Genomic DNA, 23,244 nt, shown 5'->3' with positions numbered 1-23,244 from the left:
GTGTGTGTGTGTGTGTGCGCGTCACGTTATGCTCGGAGACTTCTTCTTTGATTGATGCTGTCAACGAGTTTGGAGAAAGAGACGGAGGCTCGGGAGAGTTGGAGATAAGCAGAGAAAGAGGAAGGAAGATAAAGAAGAGAGAAGGAGCTCGCGAAGCATCCATCAGCCAGCGCAATCAGATTGCTTTCCTGGCGATCTGTCTTTTCTTTTCCCTTCTTTGCATCTGCCAGCCGCTCAATCCCTCATCTCGCAGCTCACGCCAACGCTCATACGTATGCGCGCATGAATACAGTTGACGAATCTCCTTTGCATGGCGTTGGCCAGGTGTCATGAGGATATTGAATCACGGGAGGTTGAGGTGAGAGGCGGCGTCACAGTGTGATGGATGATGCATATCTCTCCGCCTACTCCGTGCGCATTGTTTATACACACACACACACACACACACACACACACACACACACACACACACACACACACACACACAGGGTCTGTTTGGTTATTGTTGTTGTTAATTGACGCCCTAAACTCGTCTTGTTTTTTTTCCTTCCCTCGTTCCATCGCGGTTATTGCTTTTCATTAAGTGGTCATTTCCCTTCGCCGCCGCCATCTAATGAGAGCGTCACGCCGCCACGCGCCCATTTATCAAACCAATCCGTGCAATAGCACAGATCGCAGCGGGCACACACAAACACGCGCTCGCTCCCCTATCTGCCATCATGTCCCTGTCTCAATTAGGATTGTTTGTCATTCTCCTGCCCTCCATCCCCTGTTCATTTGGCCGCCCCCGTCTCTTCCCGTTGTCTCATTGTGTCAGCCGTGTCATTGTGTTTGACAGCTTCTCATTCTCACGTCAGATCTCATTTGAGCGCTAATTTCATACGTGCACACCTCGCCCCGGGCCTCGCCGTGTGTCACGTCCCCCGAACTGGACGAAATGGCCGGTCAGAGTTTTTCTCCTTTGTTCACGAAATACAGAAGTCATCGTGTCGCTGCGGAGGCACCAGCCGGTGTGTTATGCACTGTAAGGGGTTCGAGAGTGAATGAGCTGTGAATCCAGCTCTGTTTGCTTTCCTCAGACACACACACACAGTCACACACGCATCTGCATACTTGGCAGAACGAAGCAGGTTGCATCCCCACTGCCGGCAAGATAAATCACATAAAAGCCTTCCTGTGATCACGGCACAGTGGAGATGCTATATAACCTGGCTGTGTGTTTCCAGCTTGTTCATATGCCAGGACTCATATTGTTTATCCTGTCACGCTTGTCTCAAGAAAAGCTTGTTTGTTTCAGATTTGTGTACATATCATGTTTAATATTTTCGAACATTTAGGATGCAGTTTTAACTTTTTTGTTTGTCTTCCAGCTGGTGGCAGTGTTTAACAAACCCCAGCATGTGAGGACGGAGAGCCCCCGAGAGAGCATGTCTAACAGCTCGTCCAGTGCTGCCCCGAGTCCAGAGCCCTTCACCTACTACCCCCACCTGCAGTACCAGGATGAAGACAGAGGAGAGATCGAAATCAACGAGGCCGTCCTCAAAGCCAGTACGTCCCTACCTGCTGTGTAACTTTTTCGTGTGCACGTGTTAATTATGCAAGTTGAGCCTCAACTCGTGAAAATACACTTTTCCTGACACAGATGTAAGAGAAGAGTCTGCAAAAATCTCTTAAACACCTGAACAACCGAGGCTATACTCAATCAACACATTTTTTTGTGCATGTGAGAAGGGGTATCATGGTGATACAGCTGTGTATGTGTGTGTAGGTGTGTGACTGCATGTGTGTGTGAGAGAGGGCGAGAGAATCAGAAAGTGCATTTCTGGAACAGATGCAAGCCGAACACAGAAACTTTTTGCCTGTAACTTGATGGCGTGTGAAAACAGATGCAGCGTTGACGCAACCTGCTCTCCTGGCATCCTCACTTAGCGTTCTTTACTTAGTCTGAGCAAAGTGTAAGAACGAGAACCAACTGAGAGCCACCGAGGCAGCAATTAATTTAGAAAAACAAAAAACAACTGCTGAGGATTGAGTTGCATTTTAATTTTAAAAAAACACAATTGGAAAATGCCCATTTACACATCAGCCCTGTTGTTTTTGACACTGAAATTACACTTTGGGATTGGGAGGTCTGTTAAGGTACTTGACTGATAAATGTTATATCATTTTCCTATCGTCCCCTGTTGATTTTGGATATTATTCTGCTTCTAAAATAAGTGAAGTGCTTTGGGGGAAAAAAATCCACATCTCACATTATTTAGTTTTGTATTCTGACCAAGTGAACCTGTTGCTGCTATAAGTTAGCCAAGCTATGGCAATGATACCAACTGACAAAGAAGATGTGAAGGTAAAGTCAAAATTAAGTCAATCCACAAGATGTCAAAGCTTGCAGTTCCTCTACTGGCCACTTGAGGCAGGCTCTAAAAGCGAGTCCATCCCTTCAGATTCATTACAAATAGGTTTAGCTTACCTAGTTTTCCCTTTGTGACACCTACACAAGGTTGGTTACTTACCTGATTAAACTTTATCAACTAGTGCATGCATAACAGAAGTTTTGGGTATATAAATGAGATGTTATTGTTGTGAAATAAAAATTATATGATGCTGTTATATGGTGTCTTAAGTACATAAATGCTAAAAACAACTCATCTTAGCAACTGCCTAGCAATAGGCTAGGCAACATAATAACAGCATATTATCTGATCTGGATAAGAACCTTCAGGGGCTTTCTTAGTGACAAGTAGTTTTAACTTTGTCTTAGTGCAACTAAACAGTGAACAAGACAATCCAAATGTATATTTAGATTACACTTTGTGTTGAGCCTGTTTTTTTTCCATCATTCATATTTAGTCCTGTTTAATATCATATTTAATTATGGATCCACCATGCTGATCAAGCTAACTTGGCAGTGCTAGGATTAGATGAGACTTCTCCAGCTGTACCCATGTGATCAAAGGTGGTCACATTTGGTTTAAAGAGGTAAAACATTAAGACAGTAGTCTACATACCAGTGCACAACTTCAGTATTATCTTTATATCCAGTCTGTCTTTTATACTTTTAATAACAACACTGTTTAGCATGTAGGTTGTTTGATACAAGCTGCTTCACCATGCCTTGTATATATAAGTAAGTGATGACAAATACATGTTAAAAATGAGAAAAGCTGATCAAAGTTGACAGCTGATTTAATTTTTAAAATATTCAAATAATCAGAATGGTGCGAGTAGGAGGATGTGTGGTTACCATAGTGTGAATAAAGCTACTAGAGAATTTTAAATATGCATTGCAAATATACATGCCAACCTGCTGCACAGCTTCTTTTATATTTATTAGTCTCTGTTTTTGGTTTAGCTTTAGTTTTTAGACAGACTGGTTTAGCTCTGTGTGCGAGCAGAGAAGTTTAAATTCCTGTGGCCTTGAGTCACTTGTAGGACTTTTCCTCTGATCTGTCCTGGTCTTGTTATGTACTCCTTCTGTAGGAAATCAGACGGTGGGAATGGCTATGAAAAATGAGTCTTACCAAGGCTGTTAGAAGCTCGGTGACTCGATCAAGGGGGATTGATGCTGTTTGGTGCCGCTCATTCCACAGTCAATCTGATGCACTCATCAGTTTAATATGGAGGATGACAGATTACTATGTTTGTGAAGTGGAGCTGATATAAAAAGTAAACGTCCTTGCAGTCAGAAAATAAAGTATAGAAGTTACTGGGTCTACAGAGGGGAAACGGCATAAGAAGAGTATTCAGTCAGAAGCCTGAGGGAGCCTCTGGTGAAATATCTGCTCTGTCTGGGCTGTAGGCTGCTCCGGCTATAGATACATTTTACTGTAAATAATCGGAGCAGAATTTTTCCCTCATTCTTTTCCATTCCTGGGCCTTGGATTGATTAATTTTTGAGTGCCAAGTGACCAAGTGAAAGATGAAAAGCAAGATAAAAGAGCCTTGATGTGATTTAATAAGGGTCTGTCTAATCACTGGGTCACCCTGCAACCCCTTTCATTCTCCTCCCTCCATCTGTTAACCGTAGAGGAACAGTGTGATACCCCCACGCATACAACTGGCCTTTGCTAGCCCTCTCTGTGTGCCCACTTTCACCCATGCCCCATCATCTGCCTTCTCGCCTCTCGACCCACTCATTTTTTCCCTTTTCTGCTATTCAGCTTCAACCACCTGCCATCTAGCTCCACAGCCGAGGCCCTAGACCTTGACCCCCCTCACCCCCAGGAAATCTTTTCTCTCACCCTCCCATCCAACCCCGCTTTCCCTGTGTCTGCATGGCTTCCAGCTCTAACTAGATTAGCACTGTAGCCTGTTAGCATGCCCAGGGTCCAGCCAAGCATGAATGGACTAATTCCAGCCAACCCCCCCTCTCCAAACCCGATATGCCTATTCCACCCTGTCTTTAACCCAGTGGGACCTCTTCCTGCTCCCACCCCGCAACCTGCTCTCCAGCCCTGCTGAACCTTGACTAACTTAGTTATGATGTGACCCTGTGACGCCCCTCATAGGGAGCCAGACGCAATAAAGGACACTTTTGTCATCCGGACATGCACGCGCGCACACAATGACACAAAAGAATCTGCATGCAAGTTAACCAACCAATCGCACCCAAAGCGCCCATATATCTACTGCCGGGAAAGTCTTACGGGAGTGTGTCTGTGTGTGTTTGCTGTCCTTCTTGCTGTAACGAGTTTGGTTGTTAACCGGGTGTTACATCATATCTTGCTCTGGAGTAACATCATGTCTGGAGACAAGGACAAAGCGATGGGTTGTAAACAGTCAGACCTGATAGAGGTTTAATTCACAGGATCGCATAGGCTCAGGTTATGCAGCCTATGAAATACATGCTTGCGCAGGTTGTTAAAATTAGCCCTAGGAATCGATTGACCCATTTCTCTTATTTAAACCAGAACACAGAGATATCATAGACATACTGCAGGAATCAATATGAAGAATAGCAAATGAAGTGTCAAAAGTAATGTTGTTAATTGATTGTGCATCAGTGCTTAAAGTGCAAGCAAAGATTCAGGGTGGTTTTTAATGCTGCAGATTTATCAAAAGATAAAGAAATATAGGAGTAGGAAAGCGAGCATTGGTCTACAGTAATCTCATAAAAATAGAGGAACAGTGATGGCAGAAAATCTTTTCTTCTTATATAAAATAATAGAAAAAATAGGACTTACAAAGCCCATGAAAACCACTTTTCAAATGCACAATGGCAATAAAAGGCTATTCTGTTCTATTCTATTCTACTTTATGAAATAAGTATTTGCTATTCTAATTGGAGCCTGACAGATTGATGGGGCTGATATATTGGTTGATATTAGCTATTTGCCAATATTTTGGTGCTGTCATTTCTAATGGCTAATATATTAATATATTATAGTATAAAAATTGTATTGCATTGATTCAAGATGGTTCGGTCTGACATCCTGATCAGTGCAAAGTAAACAGAGTGAATTGACACAGGCTATAAAATTCATATGAGAAATAATGTTAATACCCTGAAATGAGAGGTGGGTGGCTGACTTCCCCCAGTTGTTGGGTGTGATTTGGGTAATTGGCATTCAGTCTCAGTGATTGAAACTGATCATTCAATGAGTCTATGCTAGGCTTTTTCTAAGCCTTTACCCTCTTTTTTTTATTTTTTATTTTGGTAAAATAAATCAAGCGTAGAATCGTAGAAGAGCTTCATATGGTTCAGCAGTGGTTACAGATGGCAGGATGGTCCCTTGATGGCGAGACAGAGAAGGAGAGAGAGCAGTGGGTTCAGACATTAGCAGCACCGGAGCCAGCAGCTATGGTCTTCCATCGTGCTAATGTCTACTTCTGGAGGGGAAAGGCCCTCCACCTCGACAGTGCAAATGCGCTTTGAGAATTTGTTTTGCTCTCCATTTTTCTCTGGCTTGGGAACATTGAGCTGGTCCTGCCGTTCATGCCCTCTCCTCAGACCCTCCCTGATGGCTGTAAATGGCTTTAATTCCTAAACAAGTAATGCAATACTTTTATTAAACCCCTTGAGTTAAAGCTGAACATTGTGCTTTTCACTTCACTCGTTTGATTTAAATCCACTGTGGTTGTTTTTGTCTAAAGGCTTCGAGACCTCACTGTGTGTAAACACTTTAACTCGATTATCTTAGTCAAACTACAAGTGAGAACATTAGCTGATAGCGGTGTTCCTGTCTCATGTACCGACCTTTCATCTTTCTATTATCCAAGAATGTTCATAGTTAACTGATGTAGAGAGCCTCACAGCTGTGGGATAATAACATGTATCATGCAGGCTACAACACATCCTAAAGCATTTACCAACAAGTCATTGAAACGAGAGTTAGTAGGAAAATTAAGTTACCCCAAACCATGTGAATGCTTTAATCACAGAGTTACTTAAATCTTATTATTCACAATAATCTGATTATAAGAAAGCGTGTAATCGCGCTGAATGCTGGTGGACAGAACAAGAAGTAATTCAGTAATCAGTCAGGCATCAAAGTGTTTGTGTGTCAGGTTGGGCCAGTTGTTTGAACAGGGTGATTGGACTTCACGCTGCCCCAGTGGGGTGATTAGACCCGCATTGATCTGCTGCTACACTGACACACACGCGCACACACTTCTAGGAAAAGAGTCCTTATCGCATCATCCCATGAGCAGCCTGAGCTGGGCTGCTCTATCGATTGCCAGCAAAACAAGACCACACAGGCCTGTGGCATGAAAACACACACACTCACGGATATAAATGTGCACACGAGCAAAGCGCTGTCCATAATAATAAATGTCCGTATAGCAGACGCATGCTTGCACATACAAACACAACGGCAAACAAAGGCACACAGTCATAAACACAGTCAGTCAGAAACATGATGCATCCTTGTTTTCATCTTGCCCTGGAAGTGAACTAGCAGCATTGCAGAACTTTTAGAACTGAAAACAAGAGGAAATTCTTAAAATAAACCTCTGTGTTCCCAGAATTGCATAAGCAGCCTAGTTAGGCACAGAGCTGCAGATGGAGAGTCTGAGGCAGATAAACACAGAGCTGGCAGAGTTTACAAGTTTCTCTTCAGCTCTCTCCAGTTACACAAACCTCAATGGAAAGATAAAGGGAAGAACATAAGTTGGGTGCGTTTCAGCGCGCTACCGTTTTCTGGCCTTGAAGTGGGAGCTGAGATGAGTTTCATGGGTGGGATCTGTTTTGACGTTGGAGGTTACCTTGTGGTTGTGGGTGCACGGTCCTGTCGAATTAGCGAAGCTAAAATAAAACGTTCTATGTTTTTAGTTCTGCCACCTGGCTTCTCGAAATAGACTCCATACTAAATTCAGAAAATGTGTGTGTTCTTAAAATACATAAAAAATTCTGTTCACTTTGCCAAAAGGGCAAGAATGATACTCACTTCCTGTCCTGAGGGCACCATATGTCAGGCTGCTGTATTTAGACGTATTTTTAGTCTGTTTCCAAAGCCTCCTCAGTTTGTTTAAATATTATTTTTATAGCATATGCCAGGCCTGGGGTGCTTTTGCTTCACTCATGTATGGCACAAACGGAGATCTATGGTTAATTTATCTTGTTATACTTATGTCTTATACTGCTGTATATCGTCAGATGGCAAAAACTGGTTGTTTCTAAACACCTAAAAATGGAGCGACATAGACATGTAGCAATTATGTATACATTTTTAGATTTATTTGTATTCTTTGCAAGCTATATAGAAACCTGTTTAGTCTGAAATACAATATAAAGTGCTCTGTAAACCTACAGTTACCAGATGCCAACTATTAGCTATAACGCTAATAGCTTAAAAAGCTTTTCCTGCTTCAGTGCAGCTAGCTAACAATAAAGAACTGCTTACTGATTAAGAAACAGAGTGAAAGTGAACTGTATATACTTGTTAACATAAAATTCAGTGTTGGAGCCAGGATTGGTACAAAAGTGATCCCCTTAGACTGTTTTTTTTAGTTTTAGTTTTCTTTATTTTCCCCTGAGCTAGTTCTGTCACGAGTTAGCTAACATAAGCTAATGTGAGTCTGCTAGCAACAACCAACCCAGTGACATTGCATTCTTTACTGGCACAAGAGGGCACTACACACGCTCTCAAACCTTTAATTTCAAACACTTATTTATTAAATCCATTTTCACCGACAGTTTTCAAATCTATGACAGTTTTATAGAGCACGGTGTAAATTATGGTGTAAATTCTGGTGTAAATTACCTTCTATACATTTGATGCGTCATGTCGACCTTAAGGACTTCATTTCCAGTTCTTCACTCTGTATTTAGTGGTGACTCAAAGAAAAGTCTGTAATTTACACAAATGTTGGTGACCGTTAAGTTATGTGCCAAATCAAAATAATTTGGCTATAGAATCTTTATTTTAAAAGCACATAGATGTTAATAAATGCTCATCATAGATGTTAATAATCACTGTATATGTGATGATGTTCATACAAAACCCAGCCGCTAAGGAGGAGATGGGATATATACAGACATATATGCATACATGCACTATAATCATTAAAGAGTTAATCAAAGTCTTCAAACAGTTTGGTCAGCTCCTACCTTTTGACTCGTTAATATGTATCTTAATAAATTATTCCTCAATTTGTGTAACCTAAATTATTCTAATGACTCAGTTTAGATGTGATTCTGATTTCAGGGTTTCCACTAATGTATTACAAGCCTGTCAGATCAAAGTTGGGCCTAGGGATTGGCGAATCTTCTTATGTAACATACATTTTATAACATGTTTCTAGATATAAGCTTCAAGTTAACTAATGAATGTTCTTAATGCATGGCCAATATTTTGTTTAAAGCAGGGATTGTTCAACACTGGTTTGTTTACATGCAGACTGCAATTGGCAATAGGAGCTCCAGATGTGCCTGTTCAGTTAGTGGAAGTTGAATGTGGTCATTGCTGCTGCTAAGTTGGGTATTTTTCAGTGTACTAGCTCAATATTAAAGACCCTATTAGCAGAACAGCCAGCTTTGATTAACAACTCCTCTGAGAGAGTCTTGTTTATGACCGTTCAAATAGTGACTGACCCGAGAGAGTCACAACTGTCACTCTCATCAATATTCCCGCCCCTTAGTGACACCGCTTGACCGTCCAGGGGTCACTGCAGGTCAGAGTTCAATGCTAATGAGCCTTAGGTTCCTTCACATTGCTGTGCCAAGCTCTGGGACTCTAAGTGCTTGGAGGATTGATAGAGGCAGATTTGACTCCAATAGATAAACGGAGGAGGATTTATGGGGCTGACCACTGGGCAGTGGAGCCTGACTGTGACCATGGAGCAGCCTTGGTCACTTTACAAAGTCGCATCATTGACATTGAAGCAAAGTATGTGTGTGGGAGGGGGAGGCTCTTGACTGAGGTTTCACAATGATGCACCTTACTTCTCAAGCTCATTTTAGAAAATCAATTATAGCCATTTGGAAAATGGGTTAATCACTCAGTGTGTCTAATCTCAGGATCCGTCTGTTATGAACATGATGTCATGTATTTTGGCACTTAAAGAACCTGTCTGTCTGTGCAGTTTGTTCCAGCGTTTTGCAGTTCATCATTCAGTAGGACTACATGTGAGTCATTACCTGCATTCACTTTCCATAAATCTAATGACAGGTTTTTACTGCATTCGATAAATGGCCCCTCTGAGCTTGGAGACCTTTACAAATGCATATGCTGATCTGGAAATGTTTAAACAGTAAACATGCCTTCTGTGGTTAAATGGAAGGAACAGGGATGCACTAATCAATGCTCGTATAAAATGTAGCAAATAAATATAGCTGTGTACGTTTTTAGAATTTATATTAGTAAGATAATGCATACAAATGGAGCAAGATAAATAAAAATGCTTTAGTTGTTCATCGAATTTATTTGCATCTAATTTAGACCAAAATACCCCAAAGGTGGAACTGAAACTCAATTTTTGAGGCTGTATCAGTTATAAGTGGGGTCTCTGTCTGCGAGTTAAATTAGCTCATATGTCAGTGAAAACATGGCACTTTCATGTTGTATTCACTTTCCTAAAAGCAATGTAGTACTATATTCGTTTGTCCCTTTTATAAGTCTAAACTGACTTGGCAAACTTGTTGCTTTTTGATGTTAAGAACCGTAGGTCTCAGTCATACAGGCCTAGAGATGGATCAGTGGATCAGTCGGAGGAAGGGAAAATTGTTGATTCTTCAACGTGTTGGCAAGTGGTTGCTTGAGATTTCTGGCTTTTGCAATGTGAAATAAATTGCAAAGATAGTGCAAGGCTGAAAACCTAATTGTGATTGGTTTGGTTGCGAACAGATTGCTGCAGTTGCCTGCAGTTTGCATGGAAGATGCCAACTTGTTTGCAAACACTTGCCAACTACTTACTAAACAGATTTTCCCTGCACCATCATATGCATCTTTGCCACCAACCGTGAGTGACTTCCAGAAACCATTTGCCAACTGGTCAGAGACTTGTGGTTGTCAGGGTATCGTTGACCAGTTTCTAGGCCACTGAACTGCTTTTGAGGTCATTGTATATTCATCCCACGCAGTGAATGTAACTGTAGCAGCCATTGCATTAGTGCTGTGTGCGTCATACTTGTCTCTGTGTCTTTACAGCTCAACCTCCACCTCTTAAGTTTACAAGGAACTTCCATTCATTTCTGATTTATTCCTCCTGACCCCTCTCCATGTTTTCTTATCTTCACAAAGCTGGTGCTGATTTTTGGTTCCTGTTGAAACTTCTCAACCTGCACTATTGACATTTCTTCCCCTCATTACCTCCATCAGACAGATTTATGTCTGAGATGCACAGAGTTGCACGTTTGCAGAGAGTTGCTGTTTCTAAAATTCACTTTGTGTTCAGTTTGAATACACTTTCACTAAAGGAGTTGTTTTTTTTTTTTCTTAAATGATGAGAAGTTTGTGCAGATAGCGTGACCCAGTTTAGACGCACACAAAATTAACAAATAGCAAGAAACAGACAAATAAAGAGAAGCGTTGATGCCGTTTGATGCGAGCTCCGAGAGATAGCGTTTTTTTTTCCCTCTGGATGTTTCTCTGTTAAATCAAAGCACATTTCATTATCGCAAATCATTCGGTTTCCTGTGTAGTTTAAACATTTCTACACAAAGTCTGCTTTTTGAAATTGGACCACATACATTCTGCTTTTTCCTCAACAAAGCAGGAAAAAAAGAAACTGAATGTAAGAGGGAAAAACAGGAAAACTTGAGTGCTAATTAAAAGAAACCAACATTTTTGAAGCTTTTCCTACTTTTCGTTCGGAACGTCTTGCTTAAATCCCATCACGTCGGTGGTAGCGAGTCAGCGTTGAGTCTTTTTTTGACATTCAGCGTTAGCAGAGGTAGAAGGAATGTGTCAGACAGAGAGTCAGCAGAGAATAGCTGATAGTTTAGGATAAGTAATAAAAATGAATTAATAAAGATGAACACAAACTCAGATTATTGAACGTGTGGATGAGTGTGTTTGAGCCTGAAAGAATATTTGTTTATGTGTCTAGGACAATTGGAGTGATCGTTTTTCATCTGTCCACACACACACACACACACACACACACACACACACACACACACACACACACACACACACCCCGACCTCTGCCAGTTCCTTCTTTCCTTCTCTATTCTGACCACGTTAGACCAGGACCCTGTCGTTGACCCTCCAAAGAGAGATTGATTACATGAAAGGAGAGAATTTTGTTTGCCTTCCCTCTCCAGGTTTTCACCCTGCTCTTTCTCTGTCACCATCTCTTGGCTCTCTCCTCAGCTTTTCCCCCCCTTCTTTCTGTTTACTTCACACTCTGCCTTTTTATTTTCCCCTTGACTTTATTTTCTCCTCTGTCGAGTTGCATCTGGAAACACTCCACCGTGGGTTTTACCTCCACAAATACCCGTCTGCTCCCTTTGGGGTGGATTTTAAATGCAAGAGGCAGCACAAAAGTCCAAATTAGTTTCTTTCGAATTATTTTATTGTGGAATCAGACCCACTGTTGTTTCCCTCTCCCTTTCTCTGGGCTGAGGGGTTGCGGCGAGTGTGCGCATGGGAGTGTTGAGGCAACAGCTGGTCATATGTAAATGCTCTCTGCGGGTGGGTGTGAGGCTTGGGCATCTTGCTGGGGTGGCTGCGTGTCCACCCTCAGGGTCTATGAGTCATTCTAAAATAAATGGGAACCCTTGAAAAGAGATCAGTGTTTTTTTTGTCTGGTCGTGTTTTCCAAACACTTTGTCTTTCTCATCATTTCCTGTGTCGTTTCTCTTCGCATATACATTAGCCGTGCTCAATCAGGAGTCATTTTCTCTTTGTTTTCTTTCAAAATATCTTCTTTGGGTGTCACGAGATGCTTTCAAATGAATTTTTATTCATTTCGGTCGTGCCAGCGCCTCAGGGGCCTGTCTAACCATCACAGTTTTTCTGTCTAGAAACGATGGAGGCCAAATGTTTAGCGAGGTAGACAAAAGCCAACTCTGTTTCCATTTTCTTTTCCTCCTCTGCTCTTCTGATTTCATCTCTTCTCATCACCCACAGTGGGTTTGGAGTTGAGAGAGCTAATATAATATTGATTCTTTTCAACAGCGTACCACACGAAAGACAAACACAGATGGAGCCGACGGCATCCTCTCATTATCTTTGTCTCTAACGCCCATGTCTCTCATCACAGATACACCTCTATTGGTGAGGAGCAGCAGCGACTCTGCATTGGCCCCGCCCCTTGAGACGACAGCCACACCTCCACCTGATAAGCAAAGCAACGGATCTCTTGAACCGGTGAGTTACACAGGAAATAACTTCAAAATTAGATTTTTTTTGTTTCTCAGTGAAACTGATGTGTGCCGTTACCTTTGGCCAACTAAACGTGATGAGAAAATAGGCTGTTAGATATTCCGATTATTTATATTAGGTATTCTTGTCTTCCTCATTTCATTGCTTTCTAAAAGGAGCAATAAAAGAGCTCCATCAGAAATTCAATGTTCACTCTCCATTGATTAAACTCCTGCAGGGTAAAACTAGTTTTTCAGTGAAAGCAAGAGAACAGTAAATAAATATGAGAGATGAACATATTGTATTTCCAGTTGCATATTTGGTCTCTGCCTTTCACTCACTGAAGACAAATGAAGAAACCTCTTGAATATCCCTCTTGTGGTCCAGCTTTCTGCCCCAGGCATTACTTTGAAAGGATCGGCTTTTCAAGCGCTCGGCCTCTTTTCGAAACGGGCCGCCATTAAGGCCGACTTTTTTGTCCTCCGTGGGTTATTGAATGTGCGTGGAGGACTAGATCGAGGTGAGGTCACGCTTGTATGTGTGTGTCAGGAAAACTCAGGTAGCGAGAGGGAGGGAGGAGAAGGAGCCCTGCTGTTTACTCCTGCTGTGTTCAACTCAGCGGTGACTAAGCAGAACACAGGCATCAGTGGGCATCGTGTAAACACAATGACAGAGCCCGTATTTTCTGTCCAAGAAATGTCGGGCCTCGTGTGCTTCAAACAGCACGCCTGGACCAAAATGAACAGGCTCATTATAGATGATTTAAAGTGTCCTTAGAACTGTTTACATAAATCCACATCTCTTTGCTGCATGACAGATGAATCCCTGCTTTCGACTGCTGCAGTCTTATTTAAACCCAGACAAAAACAAGGCCTGTAAAGATGTTGTTTTTAAAATGTGACTCTTTTTAACAGTGTTTCTTTATGTTGCTTTGTCATTTAAAGCCACACCAGTGGCTTGGCTCTATGGACAGCAATGGCTGTAGGCTCTTTTCCTACCAGGAAGTCACATTTTGCCTTTTTGTAAGAAGCTGCAACCTTACAGAGAGGGTCTTTTTTTTTTTTTTTGTTGGGTATGCAGTAATATCAGATACAGGAAGAAAACAGTCTGGTCTGACAGAGCATATAAGTGTGCATGGAGTCCTGTGAGTGAGTTTTTACTGTGTACTCCCTTAAAACATAAGTACACTCTTACCGCTTCCATAGGAATTAATAGGTTACGTAATCAAATGATCATCAGCCAGTGTGAACACCTCTATAAAATAAAAGTTTTGGTAGTTAGTTGGTTGTGAGAATTCAGATGGGTGTTAACATAGTGCCACAATCTCCTAACAGCAATTTCACACCAAGGTCAGACGGTGCAATGCTCAGAGCCATTACAAAAAACCTGAGACCAAACCACATGACTTCTGAAACAATGTTCTTTGTCCAGATGAGACCGAATTTGAGATGCTTGGGTATAATGAGCAAGACCACGTTTGTCCAGAAGTAAAAAAAACAAACAAACACTACTAATCAGCACAAATGCTTCATACCAACTGTAAAGCACGGTGGTGGATGAGTCATGATTTGAGCTTGCTTTGAGGGCTTTGCAGCCACAGGACGAGGGCACTATGAACTCCTTTTGTATACCAAAATATTCTAGAATGGATATTAAATGTGAGGCCATCTTCGACCAAAACAGGCACAGCTTGTTGACATCATCAACATGCGCTATCGCGATAGAGCGGTACAGTCAAAATCTCTATCGTTGGCTAAATTTATATAGTTTCTATCGTATATCGTTTATATCGCCCACCCCTAATGTCATGTATCCCTTTGTGCATTCTCCTCCCAGGAAGCACCCTCACCTCAGTATTTTCCATAGTGAGAACATAGTGAGTCTGATGTGGAGCTTTGGTGCTATTGTGAGAAAGGGTGACTGCAAACAGTGTCCCCACATGAACTGCCCAACTTGTCTTTTGTTTATGTGTACAAATAAGACGCTTAAGAGTAGTTGTGCTCCTGACTTTGAGGATTTTCTGGCCTGTTTTTCCAGTGCCACCATGGATTTGAGTGATTCAGAGTGAGATGACCTTTTGAATGGATTGCTATGGGACCTGCTGCAGACAGTGATGCTCCCTTATGAATGAGCTGTAATAAACTGTTATCTGACAGAATACCAGCAAAACTTTCACATTACCGTTGGCTATACTTTGTGCTTAGCAATATTGGTCAAATACTCTCAACTAAGATGACAATTACAAGATAAACTTTTACTCAGTATCAGTGGATCTAAGAACAGTCTGACAGAGATGTGACCTCTAGCTCTTGAATTAATTTCCAACATAAACCACTTTTCTTGACCGAGATTGAGTGAATTTGATTATTAAAGATATCCAGCTCCAGAGAAAGGTGTTGGAAAAGGCAGCTTTTGTTGTTGTTTTTTATAACCCATGACTCACATTTAAGTAATCATCATCTGTATCATCTTTAAGCACTTGGCCTTGAGACTGTTGGTTTAATTTTTTTGACTTACTTTGTAGGATGTTTAAGAGTAGAGGCAGAGCCTTCAGCTTTCAGGCCTCTCTTCTGTGTAACTAGTTTCCAGTTTGGATTTGGGAGACAGACACTACTCTAGTCTCTACTTTAAAGATTTGTCTTAAAGTTTTTTTTCACCTGGATCAAGTGACCCTGAATCCTCCCTTAGTTACGCTGCAACAGGCCTATGCTGCTGGCAGCTTCCCAGGATGCACCAAGTTCTTTCTTCTCACTAGAGACGGACCGATCCGATATTAAGTATCGGTATCGGTCCGATACTGTACTAAATTACTGGATCGGATATCGGAGAAAAATAAAAAATGTAATCCGATCCATTAAATATCACGAAAGCACCTCACAAAACTTGCAACACGCCGTAACTCACCTCAGAACGTTAGCACGTCGGAGCAGTATGCATCACGTGATAGAGCGGCTGTGGCATGCGGGACCTGTCGGTGGTCTGGATAGCATGTGGAGCTTCGCTAGCAACCTGGCATTTCATCTCCGACAAAGTTATCCCGAGAGAAGTAAAGCAAGTGTGTAAGTCCATCTCTGAATGTTTGTAAAGCATTCCTGCGTTAAGCTTAACAAGCGACTGCCTCTTCTTGCTGCTACTTCGATCATGAAACTGCTTAACGATCAGCTGATTGGCTTTTCTGTCGCGAGTCCGTGTCTCTAGTTTGCTTTTGGCCCACTTTGCACCAGAAAGAGGAAACCAGCGGCTGAACAACAGCAGCACGTTTAAGCTTGATAAGCTGTTGTTAGAATTTATTTAATATTACTTTCTACTCCAGGATCTTTTTCTAGCTGACGGCTGGTAACTGTGCAGGGGCGGATCTAGCAAAGTTTAGCCAGGGGGGCCGATAGGGCATTAACAGGGAAAAGGGGGCACAAAGACATACTTTTCTTTCTTATTCTCATTTAAAATGTCTAGCTTTAATAAATAATTATCTGACACCCAAAGTTTTAATTTGATGCAAAATGAATAGAAGTCCATTACTGTATTACTTACTAGGATATATCTATCTATCTAATCTATCTTATCTATCTAATCTATCTATCTAATCTAATCTATAGTACTTTTTCCTTTGGGAAGGTACCATCTGTGCAGTCTGCAATTTTGTTGAAGAAAGATGTTGAATCTATTTAATATTTCTTGAAAAATAATTGATTTCTGTGCATTTTTTTTTTCACACTGCATCAAATTAAGGTTGATTACGTCGATTAAGCATCATGAGGTGGCGCGTGAGGGGTGGTTCCCTATTTTTTATTTATTTATTTTTGTTGTTGCTGGGAGTTGGAACCCTATTAGTTAGGTTGCTTAATATTTATGCTAAGTACTCTTTAAAATACCAGAATAGGGAGGATGGTGTAGGTTTAAGTTTATTAGATTGATCAGTATTGCTGAACTATGAAATATTTTTTTTGCATACAGGTATAACAGAATAGCTTTAGTGTAGTTGTTGCTTTAAACTTGAGTATGAACTTATACAAAATGCAGCAAGATATTTAAAAAACAGTTTTGTTGATTAAAAAACACTATATCGGATTCATATCGGTATCGGCAGATATCCAAATTTATGATATCGGTATCGGTATCGGACATAAAAAAGTGGTATCGTGCCATCTCTACTTCTCACTAGCCTTTTTTTACTTGCCGTGTTTATAAATTGAATTGAAGTCAAATTGACTTGAGTTAAGCATTGAATGGTGCTCTCCCTTTCTGATCCACGTGAACTTACTAAGATCAGAAAACAGTTTTTTTTTCAGCTGCTCACACCCGGGAGCTTCAAGATTTTTATTTGTGCTCTTGAGTGCGTTACCGTGAACCTTAACTCCTGCTTATTCACTCATGTGTTTCTTTAGCTGTTAAAAGATTTGCAGGGTAAGAATCAGGGATTAGTCTTAAAGTAATTAATGATTGCTCACGGCTGCAGTAATCAGTAATCTGATCAAGACCTGCGATCCAGCCTGTGGAATTTATGTATGATGTAGGCGACGTGTGGAGGAGGAAAGGGAGCCTTAGTGTCGTGTGTGTGTGTTTGTGTGAAAGCTTGTGAGGCCGTCACAGCTCTTGGGCATATTGAGTCCTCGGCCTGATGGACTCCTTAGATCAATACGCTATCACTTCATCCTCCCTCATCCACTGTACCAACTCCTCTGGAAACCCCCTTACTCTCATCCACACACTCACTCACTCAAATCAACACACACTTAAATCAACACACATACACACTTTTGTCCCTTTCTGTCTTGAAGTAGGTATTGAAAGCTAGATAAAGTCTAATTCAGCCTGATAAGGTGATAAATATGCATCCTGCCCCTTTAATTGATTTCACTGCCTGCTATGGTGAAAGCTAAGGTTGTTCCACTTCTCTCTCTTTGACTCGCATGCAGCACACACCTCTCTTAGCCTTTCCCTTTATATCTGAAGAGCTAATGAAACTTGCAAAAGGCTGAACAGTGCTAAACATGCAGTCGGCCCTTTAATTGATCCAGACTTCCTGCTATGTTCGTAGCTAATAAATGAGACATTTAATGCTACCCCGCTAACTGCAGGAGCTGTTGCTTTTTCTCTTGCTCCTCTCACCTTTTGCACTCTCCCTTCTTATAATGCTTGGATAATATTTCTTCATTCACTTTTTCTCTCTCACGTTTTTGTCTCATTATTAATATGTCGAGGTGTAGCAGTGCAGTTGAACAGTCATTCGTACTTTATCGTGTTCATCTGGTGTTGACGTTTCCAAAGCTTCAGCATTTAGCGGTGCATTTGTGTGTTTTTTTTTTTAAAGACAATGTGTGAGAAAGCGCACAAGCAACGGCAGTCAGTTGATGTGATGGATATGACGAGGGTCAGGGGGCACCGGCGAGCACATCGAAACTGTGATCCCACGGTTACACATTCCCCTACACGTGCACGCACGCTATTTCTCAAACTAGGCTGCTACAGGAAATACACGGAAGAGGCACACACACCTCATTACTCATCTGTCTGACAACAACAGCTCACACACACAAATATCTCATCTCTCATATGTCTGCGCACCGCCCTGTCACTCACAGCGTCGACTCTGCCTCCAAACAGAAACGTGTTTGGCGCCGTGCGGCACAATAACAGAGAAGACAACCTGTTAGTCGTGCTTAGGCAGCTTTTCAGACAGGTTTCGCAAATTATTTGAGCGTTCGTCCTGGCACCACAAAGCCTGCCACATTTTAATCACTCAGAGAGGAAACTAGATTACATAATGATTTCTTAAAGAAAAACAAGTGTCAAAACTGCACTTGAAGCATCTGAAACATTTAAAGTTTTGATTTTCATCAGGTTTTAAAAAAAATTATATATTCATATGGGATACCCAGACAATAGCAGCTGAAGAGACGGTGCTGAAAGGAGCTTACGTGATAGCACAAAGAGTAAGCACAAGCTGAAGCGTTGGAAGTATCACTTTAACCATAAGTGATAAAAGGCGCTGTCCGTTTTTAAGCTAAGACAGAAGCTGAAGTGTCAATCGGATGTGTAAGCTCAGAGGGGGTTTAGATGTTATCAGAGCTAAACAATACTTGAGTTTTAATGCTCATTATCTTATGCTTGTGGAAAAGGACTGTGGCTTCATATAATATTCTTTTAAAAATAGTGAAAGAAGCTGAATATGAACTTTAATCAGTCAGAAGTAAACAAAGTGTTTGCTGATGGGACATTATTGTACACTGGTGTAAAAAAGGTAAAGATAAGTGTTAAAATAACGAATAGTGCTGATCACACTAAAGTCATCAGTGTGAGGTGCAATGAAAATCTTTTACAACTCAAAAACCTGATTTTAAAATGAGCTCCCCTTCATGGGTGTCTCCTAATGCGCCGCTGGATCTCTTTCAGTGTTGTTGCTTATGTTTCATTTGCATATTAAAAGGATGAAAGTGGTGCACATGGTGCGGGAAGATTATGTTATGCTACAGTCACGCATGGGGAAAACAGTGGTTAAAGACTGCAACACAACCAAACTTACTGTGACTGTTTACAATAATTGCTTCACTCATGGGGACCAGGACTGCAACCACTTGCAGTTAGTTGCCGTCTTCAAAGTGACTTTGGTGTCAATATGACAGTAAAAGATGCAAAATGATGCAGTTGGTTTGCTGTTAGTGATCATCAGTTTGAGCTGGGAATTGTGTTCGTGGTGAATTGGGGAAATTTCCCAAATCTGTTGCCTTCTACATACAAACAAGTTCACCTAAAGCAGGAATCCAAATTAACTCCTTTTATTCAGAATCCAGCATAACTTCATAGATTTAAAAATTCAGAATATCCTCCACACATAGTGACATAATTACTGCAGGACAGAAATTTAACTGAAAAACGACATAGGTACTCAGCAACCTTGCTTTTATACAGGCATACAACCAAGTCAAGTCCCTTACTGCAAAGAGATGTGCTGCACATGGGTTATAGTCAACACCACAGACTGACTCAGATTGATTGCAACATACTGGCATGTCTGTGTCTGTGGTTATAAATGTGCAGACCTTTGCCAGTCTGTCTCTGATTGCAGAGCCAGAACACGGTCCCGTGAGGCCCCTTGTTCAATTTTGTGATTGTGGTCACTTAGAATTTGAATGTTTCACATGCTCAAATTCAGGGCAACCAGTTAATCATTGCAACTATTTGCAGTCCAATAACTGAGCAACCATCACGTTATTCTTGTCGCAAGGAGGTTGTGCGTGCCCATGAGCATAATGGCAGGCGCACGTACCACAGTTCAGATAGTTTCTGCCTAACGTCTTCCCTGAGATGCCTTGATAATTTGGAGTAGGGCGGCTCAGGAGGTAGAGCGGGTCATTTTCCAATTGGAATTTTGGTGGTTTGATCCCTGGCTACTCCAATCTGCTTCTCAGAGTACCTTTGGGCAAGATACTGAACTCAGAGTTGGCCATTATGCATCCAGCAGTGTGAGTAAATGTCCCATTTAACTAATTCAAGGTTCATATACTACAAACCTTAGCATACACACCTCCTGATCTGATGCATCATCTTTGAACTTGAAAAAGTCCAGTTTGTTCTGAGTCATACTGGGAGACCTAGCTCCCATAATGATCCTCCATGTGAAAACTAGATCGTTTTTGTCTCAGGACAAATCTGTAAGTTACAGAAAGTGCATACAGTCGGTCCGAAGGGGACTTTCAGGGAGCGATGTTAAAATGGCAACTGCACTGGGATCAGTCCAGACATGCACAAGGAGACGACCTTATAGCCCAGTAGCACATGGGTTAGTATGGGTATCCGTTACATAAGTACACTAATATAACAAACATCTCATCTCTAAAAGTTTTACTATTGCAAACCCAAACACTGCAGCCTTTTCACTCTCCTTAGAGAGGCTGGAATGACACTAATGTTCCTCTTAAGTGTGCTGAGATATAAACACCGAGAGGGGCAAGCTGATTGGCTGAGCACAGCAGGGATTCTGCTGTTTTTACAACCACTTAAACCTGAGTGCTCCCAATCAGAGATTGGCGCGATCCCTTAATGTTAAAGCATTAAATATATGCAGGTTTATGTGTGTGTTTATGTACCCTTCCATCTCCTATCTTATATAACGTATGTAATTTTAGAAGAGACGCAGGCACACGGGGAGGATTTTATGCTACTGTACCTAATGTGTGCGTGGTGCTGCAGTTCCTTTTTATGGTACAGTTCCTTTAAAACGGGATGTACAGCTAAGCGCGCATGTTCACGTTACACGTGTTCACCTGCACTCCTGCCAGCCTCGCATTCCCAAGGGCTCCATTCCTCACTCTGTGATGAGGATGTACCAAAGATGGAGAAGCATGTGTTGCGTGTGCGTTAGCTAATGGCATTGCGGGAAGATGCACAGCAACAATGGAGCCTCCAGCTCATCTTTTCTGCCCCCGCACACATGTGCTCCATTGTAGGTGGGGGGTAATCTCACATAGCCCAGATAAGTGGGTCACTATTTGTGCAGGCAGCATATGTGTTTGTATTCATAAACACATCATGTTTTTTTCCACGTTTGCAGCTCTGCAGAGACGGTATGTGTAGGTAATATCTGCAGGAAGCGCGTGCGCGCGTGAGATGTAAAGCATATATTTATTCTGTACTGTGACAGAGGGTCCATAGGGGAGTTGGGTGTGGTGGTGGGGTTGCTAAGTAGTGGGCTGGTGGGCGGGGAGCTTTTCAGCCATTAGTACTGGTGACACAATGAAAGTGACAAGGCAGAAGGACCTAATTGCTCCCCTCTTGTCTTTACCGATCTGGGGCGAATTCTCAGTCCCACCCCTCGAGTGTGTTTGAGCGTCTCACAACAGTTTGACGCTGTCGCTTTCTTTCTTTGCTCCCACATTTCTCTCTCTCCCTCTTCCTTTTTATTCGTTTGCCCCAGGGTTGTTGATTTTTTTTGTGTTTTTTCTTCGTAGACTTAAAAATAGAGGCTTGCCCCGACAAACAGGGCAGGGATGGATGAAGGAGGGGGAGGGAGGGCAGGGAGAAGTACATAGATAGAAATGTACACAGAGTGAAGGAAGGACAGCGGCGTGTGGTAAGAGCTCAGCGTCCGGTGGTCATTCTCCCTTCACTGTCTCCAAAGGTGATTGATGGCGGCGTGAGATTGTTTTACTAATTGGTGGCGGGCCTCCTCGTGTTCCCCGACCGGCTGCTGTTCAGCGCGCGTACAGGTCAAAAACTGTTCATTTGTCATTGCAGCTATCAACGACTTAATGTTTTTGTTTGTTTGTTCATGTCTAATACAGGAAATCGGCAATGTACTGAAAGGAGCTCTGGACCGACTTGCAGAAGACCCCCCTGCCAAGATGAGCAAGATTAACTTCAGGTAAGTGTGTGTGCAGGTGTCACTCTTAAAGGTAGCTTGGTGTGGCACAGGGATGGAGACTAGGATTACGACTCTTTTCTTTGTTTGACAGCCCGACACTATGACAGGATTAAACAGTCGTGTGTGTGTGTGTGTGTGTGTGTGTGTGTGTGTGTGTGTGTGTGTGTGTGTGTGTAACCCATTATGAGGTTGTGGGTGGGACAGTTGTTCATCTGTTTAGGCTGCAACAGAAGTGAGTGTGGGCCTGGATTATTGCATAAATGCAAATAACAGTTCAAATTTATTCTAGCAGATACACTGGTACTAATAATATTGCAGAGGAATATGAAAAGCCAAGATTAAAAGCTCATTAAAGAGTCTTTTTCAGATTTCAGATCTGATTTTAGATCTAAAAATAGCCCCAAGCTCAGTTTACAGCAGTGTTGCACAGCTGTGCTTGGAGTCTAGATGAAAAGGAAGGCTGGGGATATTAATGTTACACCTAGGGCTACTAATAATGTTTTGAATTAATACTTAATATCTTTATTTTACTTTTGATTAATCAGACTGTCAGTGTTTAGCACATTATCTGTAGATAATGTGGCGTCAGACACTGGCTTATGTCACTGTCAGCATACTGAGTATGATTAATTCAGTTAAGTTTGATTATAACTTCTTCCTGTGTGCCGTGCACTCCGGTCATCCCAGCAATCTGCATATCTGGTTTAGTTATAACCAACTCAAAAACCTCCAAAAACTGAATTATTGCTAAACTCGTGTTACGTCTGAGGTAATCGAGTATATCCGGGTAGGATCGCTCCTTCGATTCCTGAGAGCAACCAAGCACCGAGGCACCATTTAGTATCAGAAACCAGCGTATCTGTTGTCTCAGGTGTGATGACAGGGTGTAGCATTTAGGCAATCATTAAAAGAAAGAAGATTTCTAAAGATGTTTGGTTTCCCGTGTTAGCAGTGAGATAGCTGACAGGGTTAATTAGGCTGAGTTCAGCGCTTTCACAATTAGGTTAATTAAGTCTGACTAGGTGACACGCAATGATCTGGTAAGCACTGTGGACAGCAAAGGCCGTTTAAAGTTATTTCATACATTTAAGGGTGAGAGTTATATTGTCTCATTGTCTCAAGAGCACACCGAGG

The 23,244-nt window shown here is 41.8% G+C and overlaps 1 protein-coding gene across 4 annotated transcripts in view; it reads left to right on the top strand.

The window, feature by feature from the left end:
• Positions 1 to 23,244, top strand: part of pard3ba (par-3 family cell polarity regulator beta a) — a 207,335-nt gene that overhangs the window by 42,216 nt on the left and 141,875 nt on the right. For all 4 annotated transcript variants that reach the window (XR_013971013.1, XR_013971014.1, XM_080877580.1 and 1 more), the window contains exons 3-5: positions 1,371 to 1,548; positions 12,649 to 12,755; positions 22,031 to 22,110. Coding sequence is in view for 2 of the 4 variants with exons in the window: in XM_080877580.1 (XP_080733706.1) it covers positions 1,371 to 1,548; positions 12,649 to 12,755; positions 22,031 to 22,110 (365 nt within the window). In the remaining 2 variants the exon portion in view is untranslated. The remainder of the gene's footprint in view (positions 1 to 1,370; positions 1,549 to 12,648; positions 12,756 to 22,030; positions 22,111 to 23,244) is intronic.

Source organism: Rhamphochromis sp. 'chilingali' (assembly GCF_963969265.1).
Source record: "Rhamphochromis sp. 'chilingali' genome assembly, chromosome: 3".
NCBI classification, from domain to species: domain Eukaryota; kingdom Metazoa; phylum Chordata; class Actinopteri; order Cichliformes; family Cichlidae; genus Rhamphochromis; species Rhamphochromis sp. 'chilingali'.
The sequence above is the reverse complement of the archived record's forward strand: the minus strand, read 5'-3'. Positions and strand labels throughout refer to the sequence as shown.